General features: G+C 35.2%; 1 protein-coding gene and 1 pseudogene across 1 annotated transcript; both read left to right on the forward strand.

Moving 5' to 3' along the window:
* Positions 1 to 1200: 1200 nt before the first annotated feature.
* Positions 1201 to 2506, forward strand: LOC111916533 (triose phosphate/phosphate translocator, chloroplastic-like; annotated as a pseudogene).
* A 4618-nt stretch (positions 2507 to 7124) lies between these two features.
* Positions 7125 to 8462, forward strand: LOC111916534 (ATP-dependent DNA helicase PIF1-like). The gene has a single exon (XM_023912197.1). It carries the CDS (start codon positions 7125 to 7127, stop codon positions 8460 to 8462), a length of 1338 nt encoding a protein of 445 aa, XP_023767965.1.
* Positions 8463 to 12097: the final 3635 nt, after the last annotated feature.

Below are 12097 nucleotides of genomic sequence, written 5' to 3' on the forward strand. Positions count from 1 at the left end.
GACTGATTTTGGACCAATCATTTTAGTTATTTTAAGAAAGTAATTAATGCATATTACATGTTGAAGATATAATAGGTATTAATTACATCTTCAACATTTAATAAGCATTAATTATTTTCTTAAAATAACTAAAATGATTGGTCCAGAATCAATCATACAGGCACACAACAGATAGTGAAAACATTTGAACCTAACTATATATATATATATATATATATATATATATATATATATATATATATATATATATATATATATATATTATATATAGTGCGGAGGCTGGGTGTAGATTCATATGCTCTTCAATTGGGTTTTGATTTGGTTCTATATATTTATAGCTTTGTAGGTATTCATTTTCATAAATTTAGGTTAATTCTATTTTTCCTTTGCTGTAATAACTAACCGGACCCTTGCATGCCACTTGACATAAATTTATAGGTTCTTTCATTTATCTTAACTTCATTATTAAACATATTGCCATACATTTTATAACACCATGTACAATCTATTAAGCTTACAATGTATACGTATACACACATATCATTGTAATGTACAATCATAGCTTCTCGTGGAAAACCCTAATACCCTCTATTCCGTCTACCTCCTCAATTTCTTCAATCTCCGATATGCTTCCATTACCACCACCCTCCTATAGTCGTCGCTATCGCCACCCTGCCGACGTTGTCGTTACCTTCAGTCGTCATCAGCATCAACGCTTCTACCTAGAAACCCTAACTATATCTCGCTGCCACCATTGGACACTATTAACTGCAAGCCCTAGCCCTAGAGTATCCCCTCCATCGCCACCAGACATCGCACACCATAAACAAGAAAAAGCCCTAACTCTTCTAGCTACGACTGAGGACTTTTCTTCGACCTTCGTCTCTCTATCTTAGAGCCTGTGATTTCGATTGTTCTCCTCAGCTCCTGCTGGTATAGCATATTCTATTACCTGAATTTTATGTTGATGTTTTGATAGGTCGACCTAGATTTGGGTAATTATGAACGCTTCTTAGACGTGAGGCTTACTAGAGATAACAACATAACCACTGGAAAGATCTATCAGGTATCATTACCATTTACCAAAATTTATGTTGTATCATTTCAATACTCTGTAGTAGTGATTAGTGCCAGTCTGTTCTTGAGAAGGAACGAAAAGGAGATTATCTTGGAAATTTCGTGATTTTTTAGACGAAAGCCATGATGAAGGTGGGGATTCAGTGTCAGAAATTTCGTTGGATGGGGATTCACTGGTATGACTGTGAACAGCTTTGGAGCCATTCTTCAGTGCTGCAGCTTCTCAGTTTGTTTTAAGGCACTAGATTCCCTTTTCACTATGGCTGTCGTTGGCCCCTGTTGTGATTGGTATATCTTTTTTTTACTATTATCATTTTATTTAATAAACTTTAATGAAAAGAATTATAAATTTTAATGATTTAATGACATAAATGTTTTAGTTGTATCAATGGCCTCATTGACCGAACTTTCATTCAACTGGCTTGGATTCACAAGCGCCATGATTTCTAACATTTCTTTCACTTACAGAAGCATATATTCAAAGAAAGCCATGGCAACATCGATATTGTGTTAATTATAATCAGCGAATTATCTCGAATATTAACCAATTATAAATCCGTTTGGTTTTTATTTGACAGATAGGTATGGATAGCACGAATGTGTATGCTTACATTTTGATAATCGCACTTTTATTTTGCCTCACGCCAGCAATACTTGTAAGATAGCTTATTAAGTTTTTCATATTCGTTTTCTTCTTTTCTTGATTCGTTTTCTTCTTTTCTTGATTTAAGAATTGGGAATTTTTTGTGTTTTTTTTTCTTTTTTAGATAGAAGGACCTAAATTGATGCAATACGGGTTTAGGGACGCGATAGCAGAAGTTGGAATGGTTAAGTTCGTATCCGATTTGTTCTGGATAAGAATGTTCTATCATCTATACAACCAGGTAAAAAAACATATAATTCGAATGTCAATTATCATTATTAGGGTTTTGGGTGACTAATTATTTGTTTTCCTTGTGTGTCAAGATTGCAACCAACACTTTAGAGAGGATTGCGCCACTTACGCACGCTGTAGGAAACGTGTTGAAGCGTGTGTTCGTGATTGGTTTCTCCATCATTGTATTTGGTAATTGATCTACATTACAAATACACCATGTTTGATTGAAAAACAATCCGGATTTTTTGTTTCTTTTTCTGATATTTTCAAATTGTTGGGAATAGGATTTCAACACAAACCGGAATTAGGACTGCAATCGCCATTGTTGGTGTTGCAATGTATTCTTTGATCAAAGCCAACGTTGAAGAACAGAAAAAGGTATAAATCTTTACCTTCATCCTGGAAAGGTTTGTGAAAGCTACCTACTTTCACAAAATTAAAAAACTGTGAATTTTCTTGATTTCTTCTTTTACTATGGAAAATCTTTACCCTTTTTTATAGGCTGATATTCTTGAAAAAAAAACTTCTCTTACATTTCTTTATAAAAAGTAACAACATTTACATTTGAAATTTATAATTGTTCACGGAGCAAGATATTAAAACATGGTGGAGACTTTACAGTTGTGTCTTAAAATAGTTGATTTTGCAGGGAACTAAGAAGACTTCGATATTGCATAAAATTCAAGAAGATGATGTCAAAGAGTTTCTATCTAGCAAGGAGTCCCCTAATGTGGTAAAATTTGAAGTCCTGGTAATATCTTTATTTTTATTACAGTTATTATCGAGTTATTTTTTTACATTAAGAATTATTTTGTTTTGTTTGGTATGATGGAATCGGAAGAATGGAATGGAATTGAGCATTCCCAAAGGCATTTGAATTCTGATTCCTTCCATTTTGTTAATTTCCATTCCTTCCTGGATTTAAAATAACTAGAAGGAATTATTTTTATTTGTAAGTTTTACTAACATTTACAGTAATTTTCTGCTTCTAATATATATATATATATATATATATTTTATTTTTAGTATGATATTATTTGAAAGAAAATATTATTAATTTTGGTATAATTTTTGACAGTTAGTATTTATGGTATGATTTAAAGTATTTTTGGTATGACTTTTTACAGTTAGTATTTATGGTATGATTTAAAATATTTTTGGTATGATTTTTGACATTAAGTATTTATGGTATGATTTAAAATATATTTAGTATGACTTTTGAGTGATTAGTAATATCTAAAAATACATCATATGATACATTATTCTGTTTACAAATCTAATATATTATGTTCTTATTTTTTACTTTCACATCACAATTCACCAACAAGGAATCCGGAATAAGAAGATTACTTCATTGCATTGGATTACATTTCGTGACACGAATTCAGGTTTTCTTTATTTCTTCTATCTGTTTGATGAGTCTTCTTCTGTCTTCTGTCTTCTGTCTTCTTTACTTCTTCTACTTTACTAGATCGAATTTGGTGTAAGCATGTGAAGATTGTTTTTTATAAATTGCATTCAGGATGAGGTTTAGTTTTTGTTGTTTGCATCATGCTTGTTTGTTTGATTATCAATTCAATAGATTGTTGTTCATGAATGGTATAAAGTACTTTGATACATATCTATCATTCATAGTTAAGTGTAATTTACTAGGAAGCTTCAAAGAGACATTGACTTTTCCTTTGTATCACGTTTGTCCCTATGTTGCTTTGTCCCTATGTGGTAAGATAAGAGATGACAAAGACGATGAACACAAGTTTTTCTCCCAAATAAGTCCCAAATTTTCTTCTGTTTCATCCTAATATGTCATCTTTATGATCTGGTTATCAAAATTCTTCAATAAATGTGGTCTAAATACATATTATTAATAACATAAGGCATATAAATTCGCAGAAGTTAATTCATTTTCTAAGAATCTCAAATGATTGGTAACAAATACTTAAATTATTTTGAAATGCTTCCTTTCTCCAAAAAGATATATTTCTCTTATAATAAACGTATTTTTAATCAAAAGTATATATCACCAAACACAAGCAATAATAATCAAGATTCTTTGCACAGTGCTTTTGATTACAATTTACAAACCCCGGCCAATTGAAACACAATCCATCACAATGATTGTCAATTATTTGTTTAATTTCCTGTAGGTGTAACCTCTCTAATTCTTTTTTTACTTAATTGTTTGATACTATTATAGTCTTTTAAGTCCAAAGAAAATTATTAAAATTAGTTTTCATAATATTGATAACATCAAGAAGTCTTGCCGGTGATATAATAAATACTAAGTGAATCCTATATGGTATATTAAATCGTCAAAAACTTCTTATTTCATGAGTAAGTTATATAAAAAAATGTCTTTTATAATTTTATATAACCAAAACTATTTTACAATTAAATTCATTCATATGATAAGTTCGAAATAAAGATATATAAACCTAGCAAATAGGTCATCTAAATATTAAATTGTTTCTATTATATTAAAAGAGAAAAACAAAATGAGAAGGATGTACTCAACTTACAACACTCACAAGTTGCACTACAATGTACTCAACTTACAACATTCACAAGTTGCACTACAATGGAGACAAACGAAAAAAATATCAACGAAGATTCCTTTGTGAGTGTTATAAGTGTTGCTCAGAGAATGAGTATTTATAATAAAGAATATTATCAACGAAGAAAGGAACAAACTATGTTGACAAAAAGAAGAGTATACGCCTTTCAGGAAGATCCATATGATTTTGTTTACAAAAATATCCGTATGGAACATCGTATATTAAAGGCTCAAAACCCTTGTGTTTATTGTGGAGCAAAGTGACTACAATATGAATTCCCTACCTTTTGTTGAATGAGCGGGAATACAAAACTGGCACACTCCCCTATTGCCACAGAATTGCACCAACTCTTCACAAGGCAAGAGCAGCTAGAAGAAAGCTTCAGGTACAATATAAGGGCGTATAACTCAAACTTTTCTTTCACATCACTGGGCGTAAAGATGGATAAAGAATTGGCCAATATGACTTCTGGAGTTTACACTTTTTGTGCGCACGGAACACTCTATCATAATATCAATCGGTTAATTTCAAGCGATGGAAAATCGAATTATTTACAACTGTATTTTTATGACGGTGAAGCTGAAATATCACAGAGATCCTCCTTGAAGAAAGTTGATAGTAGAATCATCCAAAAACTAACACGTTTTCTAGCTTCGAATCTGTACGTTAGAACGTTTAAACAGCTTTCTGATTTAGGACCGCTTGATAATTATAGAGTGACTTTGAATGCATCGGTGGAACTTGACCAAAGGGTGTACAATAAGCCGACCACATCTGGGGTGTGAATATTAACATTTATCTTTATTCATTTTAAAATTAAATGTGTCATATTTATTATTATACATATCATATTAATCACCATATTGAACTACAACTTTACATAGGTTGCTGGTATTTGGGTTGAAGGAAATGACAACATCACTGCATATAAAAGAAGTATTATTGTTTGTGGGAGATCTAACTATAGTACTGAAATTCAAACTTACTTTGGTTGTTATGATCCTTTGTCGTATTCTTTATTCTTTCCCAATGGCAAGTCTAGATGGCATCGTAAAATACCAAGATATGGGGTCGCCATGGATGAAATTAATATTGACAATGAAGACAATGATGAAGGTTCAGAAGGTACGCCTTTAACATTTTTTTACATATTTAAAATATGTAACATATATTGCCTTAAATATTTGGATATTAAATTTATATTTTTCACATAAATTATGATATCATAGGATCTACTTCAAAAAAGGCAGAAATACTGTAAGTATGCGGGAATACTATTGTTACAAGTTCCAGATACGGTCGAATGATAATGTGATTTTGATGGGAGGGAGATTGTTCTAGCAGTTTGAAGTAGATACCTATATAAAGATTAAGACTACACGTTTGGTTTTTGTTGAAAAGAACCAAAGCAAAATTAGAGCCGATTTACGCCAGGGCGTTGTTGATTGCTTCAATGCCGGTTAGGCTCAACCAAGTAGGGTTGGACAGAGAGTTGTGTTACCTGCAAGTTTCATTGGAGGTCCACGTGACATGCATCGAAGATTTCGGGATGCCATGGCTTTAGTTCAAGATGATGGGAGGCCTGATATATTTCTTACAATGACGTGCAACCTAGAATGGAAAGAAATCGATGATGAGTTATTGCCTGGACAGTCAGCTCAAGATCGACCGGACCTTGTTGCAAGAGTTTTTTAATGCTAAGTTAGAGGATCTCAAGGTACAGTTATTCCAGAGATATATAATCGGTGTGGTGGGGTCATATGTGTATGTGATAGAGTTTCAAAAGCGTGGATTGTCACATGCACATTTCCTCTTAATAATGACACCTAGATATAAGATGAATAATCCAGATGATTATGAAAAACTTGTGGGTGTGGAAATTCCCGACCCAATAAGGTTTCCTAAAATGCATGATCTTGTCAAAAGTCACATGATGCACGGTCCTTGTGGTAGCTTACGAGAAAAAATTCCATGTATGCAGGGTGTGCCAAAAATATGTCGTTTTAGATATCCTAGGCAATTCAATGAAAAGACATCACAAGGAGACGACTCATATCCATTATATAGAAGGAGAAATAATGGAATTGAGGTGACTGTAAGAAATACATCATTGGATAACAGATGGGTGGCTCCATACAACCCAAAGTTTTTAATGATGTTTAATTGTCATATCAACGTTGAGGTTTGTTCGAGTATAAAGTCTGTGAAGTACCTCTTCAAATATGTTTATAAGGGCCATGACAAACAAGTTATCCATATTGATAAAGACCAAGAAAATGTTGTTATTAATGAGATATGAAAGTTTCAAGGCGCACATTATGTGTCCCCTCCTGAGGCATTATGACGAGTTTTTAGCTTTCCTCTTTCAAAAATCCAACCTTGTGTGATGGCCTTGAAAATACATCTCCCGAATCAACAGTTGGTTAGGTTCAAAGACGGTGACAGAATGGAAGACATTATTGATAGGGAGAAGGAAAAAAAATTCAATGTTGACGACATTTTTAAAGAAGAATAAAGAAGATTCCAATGCGAGAAAATATTTGTATAAGGATTTTCCCAAACATTTTACATGGAATCGAAGCAATCATTATTGGAGGACCAGGTAACATAAATCAATGATTGGTCGACTTGTTTATGCTTATCCAGCTGAAGGAGAGAGATGCTACCTACGCATGCTTTTATGTCATATCACTGGGCCTACCTGCTTTGAAGATTTATACACAGCCAATGGTGTATTACACCCTACATTTCGAAAAGCAGTTCTCGAAAGATGTTTAATAGAGACTGATGATAATTTATCACAATGTCTTGTAGATACTTCCTTATTTCAATTTCCCAGTGCACTTAGAAGGTTAGTTGCGACGATGCTGATTTTTTGTGAACCAAGAAATGTTCGCAAGTTATCGGATGACCATTATGATTCTCTTTTTGAAGATTATAAGAAACAATATGGATGTGCCAAACGAGTGAAAAATATGGTCCTCATCGACATTAGAGTCTTCCTAGAATCTTTGAGTAAAAAGGTTAGTGATTACGACCGTCCAAATGTCAGTGCACACATCAATTTACAATCAAGAGGCTATCGTGAGGTGCAAGAAGAATACTCTATAAATGTGGAATATGAAGACTTACATGCACGAGACTCTCTCAATCCAAACCATAAGTTTGCATATGATGAGATAATGAGGCATGTGGATAAAAATATTCCGGGTGTGTTCTTCATAGATGGTCCTAGTGGAATTGAAAAGACATTTTTGTACAAAGCTTTGTTGGCCAATATTTGTGCCCGTGGTCTTATTGCACTTGCAACTGCCACGTCAGGTGTTGCGGCTAACCACATGCCAGGAGGGAGAACAGCTCATTCACGATTTGGAATTCCCCTCAATCTTGATAATAACTTGATGTGCAAGATCACTAAACAAAGTGGGAAGGTTCAGATACTTCACGAGGCAAAGGTAATCATATGGGATGAAGCAGCAATGGCTAAGAGGAAGGCAATAGAACCAGTTGATCGGACAATGCAAGACATCACAGATGAGAAGCTCCCTTTTGGTGGAATGATAATGGTTATGGGAGGTGACTTTAGACAAGTGTTGTCAGTCGTGAGACGAGGCACTCGAGCACAAATTGTCGACTCTAGGTTACGAATGTTACCTCTATGGGCTTCCGTTAAAAGGATTCGATTAAATATCAACATGAGAGCGGTAAATGACCCATGGTTTTCTAATTTTTTATTACGAGTCGGTGATGGAAAGGAGGAAACATTGGATGATTCTTATATTCGTATACCTGATAACATGTCCATTCGATACACTGATAAAACTAAATCAGTGGACGCTCTGATTGATGCAATATTTCCTTCTTTGCAATCCCATGGTGCCGATTCAAAATTTATCATTTCGAGGGCGGTATTGTCAACTAAAAATGAAAGTGTTGATGAGATTAATAATTGATGGGTTTGAGCCATAAGAACTTTCCTATGTGCAAATGCAACCCCTAATTGCTTGGATCTAGGTTTCTCTAATTGAACATGCATGTATTCAAGACTTTCATTCATAGATCTAGTGTAAACAAACAATTCATAACATATGAAAAACAGATCTAGAAGAATACCTTGAGTTGCTTGTTTGATACTTCTTCTTCTTGGAGCTTAGAGTCACAATTGTCACTGCTCTAATGGCTTACAAACACCAACTAGCAAGAAGAGGATTTGAGAGAGAGAGGAAGGAGGGTGAGAAATCTGCCCTAGGGTTTCTTGCCTTGCATGAGTGCCAATTTCCCTCACCCTAGGGGTCTATTTTTACTATGGGATACTAGGGCTTGACCTTTAACCCTAATTGAATAACTTAGGCCCTAAGCAATCCAAGATCCTCCTAGATATTAGGCTTGGACGATTTTGAGGTTTCTAAACCCTAAATTTCGTCCACCCCATTATCTATAAGGATACATAGCCCAAAACACAACTATCACACATTTGACAATTTATGCCCCTTTATTCAATTAACCTCTTTAAGTCACCTAATTAATTCTTAATTAATATATAACTTATATTAATCAAATAATATTATTAATCCTTTAATATATTATTCTCATAATATATTAACAATAATATTTCTCCTCTCTTAACAAATCATCCTATCAAGTTGCTATGGTGAAGGAAACCCAAAAGGACCATGCTCAACCGGGTTAAGTACTTACTAAATATAGTTACAGCCTTAGACACTAATCCAACAGTCTCCCACTTGGATAAGTCTAGCAACTATATATGCAAACAAAAACCGATTAGCAATCGTAGCTCTCCAAGACGCTGTCAACTCTGATCTTATCAATGTACTGTCCTTTGGATAAGGGATCATACAGTCCTCTGTTTAGATATTATGCTGACATTTTTATGGAACTTATTGTCCAACATTTGGTTTCTTGATCTCAGATTCATTTGAAATAGAACTCAATTGAACACATCAATTCAGTCCTGACCGGGCCCGACACATAAATCAAATCAAATCATCGAGTGGCCAAGATATCACTTTTATTCTCTTAGAATGAAAGTAACAGATAAACTTCGACTTATATGCATTTACTATTTACTTGTCAACTATACACAACAATGCGTTTTATGACATCAATTTATTGATGTGGTTTCGCATTATCAATACACAACCAATTAATAAATAACAAACCATATATCTTGGTTTTAAGACCATATGATATTATCGTCTTGCGATCACTTGTGTCACATTCCATAAAGTGATTCCAGCAAGCGCATGTTTATTCCAATGCTTAAAACTTGTTTATAAGCACTCATGAACGTTGTAGCAAACCTTTGTTATGTCTAATACTCTTTTAGACAATCTACACACCAATTCATGACAATCTTCATTCATACCTACTTCCAACATATGAACGATTGTGGACCATTCGAATAATTCCATTATTCTTAATAACTTAATTATTCAGGAAGTCGAAACATGCAAAACGAAACAATAGTTAAACAATTAACATAAGACAGTAACTTTACTTATAAATAATACTCTTTTATTTAATCATTCAAATTTCAATTACATTTATCTATTTCATGTTTCAAAACTATCTAATCTAAACTAGTATCGTCTTTCAGCCCAATGCTCCTAGCGTGCTGCAAATATTTAACCCTACACAGTCCCTTCGTATGCGGCTCTGTTGGGTTATCCTCTGACGATACCCTCTTCACTACGAGGTGTCCTTCTTCTACTCGATGTCTAATAAAGTGATATTTTCTGTCGATATGTCGAGATCTACCATGATCCCTTGGTTCCTTGGTCAAGGCAACCGCTCCTTCATTATCACAGAAAATTTCCATAGGCTCTTTTATAGCAGGCACAACTCCAAGGTCACCAATGAAGTTCTTCAACCACATCACCTCCTTTGACGCTTCGCTCGCTGCAATGTATTCTGATTCACACGTTGAATCAACTATGTTCTCTTGTTTGGAACTTTTCCAAGTCGATGCTCCTCCATTAAGGGTAAAGATCTAGCCCGACTGCGAATGGTAGTTTTCCTTGTCGGTCTGGAAGCTGGCGTCACTATACCCTTGCACCTTTAAGTCATCACTCCCTCCAAGGACTAAGAACCATTCCTTGGTCCTCCGAAGGTACTTAAGTATATTCTGGACTGCAATCCAATGAGCTCTGCTAGGGTTCCCTTGATATCTACTGACCATTCTCAAAGCAAAGGCCACATCAGGGCGAGTACAAGTCATAGCATACATGATTGAGCCAACTGCGGAAGCGTATGGTACTCGGCTCATCTCAGCTATCTCGGCTTCGGTACTTGGACTTTGAGTCTTACTCAACTTGGCATTAATTTGTATCGGTAGTTCTCCCTTCTTCGAGTTTTCCATACTAAAACATTTTAGTACTTTATCTAAGTAAGTATTCTGACTAAGTCCTATCAGTATCTTACTTCTTTCTCTCATTATTCTTATTCCCAAAATATAGGAAGCCTCTCCGAGGTCCTTCATAGCGAAGCACTTTCCGAGCCAGGATTTAACCTCCTGCAAGGTCAGGACGTCATTTCCTATGAGCACTATGTCATCAACATACAAAACGAGGAAGCTAACTATACTCCCACTGGCCTTGACATATACACATGATTCATCTCACTTCGTACAAATCCAAACTCTTTGACTTTCTTATCGAAGCAAAGATTCCATCTGCGAGACGCTTGCTTAAGTCCATAAATGGACTTCTCAAGCTTGTACACTCTATTGGAATGCTACGGATCAACAATACCCTCTGGCTGAGCCATGTAAACATCCTCAGCTAACTTCCCATTAAGGAAAGCGGTCTTGACATCCATCTTCCATATCTCGTAATCATGAAATGCAACAATGGCTAGCATCACCCTAATAGATTTTATCTTAGTGACTGGTGAGAAGGTCATATCAGAGTCAACTCCAGGAGTTTGAGTAAAGCCCTTTGCCACTAGTCGTGCCTTATACGTGTGCACATTCCCATCCACGTCGGTCTTCTTCTTTAAGATCCATTTGCACCCAATTGTCTTACGTCCGGGCACATTGTCAACCAAATTCCAAACTTGGTTGTCATACATGGACTGAATCTTGCTTTCCATTGCCTCTTTCCATTTAGCAGACTTCGGGCCTGCCATGGCTTCCTTATAGTTGTTAGGTTCATCTAGATTTACTAGTGTACTGTCACTAATATATGTATACCCTTCGGTAGTAATATGAAAGCCATATAACTGGGGTTGAACTCTAACTCTTTCGAAACGTCTAATAGGTAAGGACTCGTCAATTGGTTCAACCGGAGTTTCCTCCTCGGGTTGAGCGCCAGCGTTAGAGGTTCCTTCATCACTCGACTCTTGAATCTCTTCAAGATCGATTTGCCTCCCACTGTCTCCTTGGCTTATGAGTTCTCGCTCTCGGAAAACCCCTCTCCTCGCAACGAAGACAACATTGTCACTCGGTATATATAAGAGATATCCAAAGGATTTATGCGGGTAGCCGATGAACATACGTCGCTCACTACGAGGTTCGAGCTTGTCGTGAGTCTCTCGTCTTACAAAAACCTCACAACCCCAAATCTTGATA

This window comes from Lactuca sativa, chromosome 5 (genome assembly GCF_002870075.4).
Source record: "Lactuca sativa cultivar Salinas chromosome 5, Lsat_Salinas_v11, whole genome shotgun sequence".
NCBI classification, from domain to species: Eukaryota; Viridiplantae; Streptophyta; class Magnoliopsida; order Asterales; family Asteraceae; genus Lactuca; species Lactuca sativa.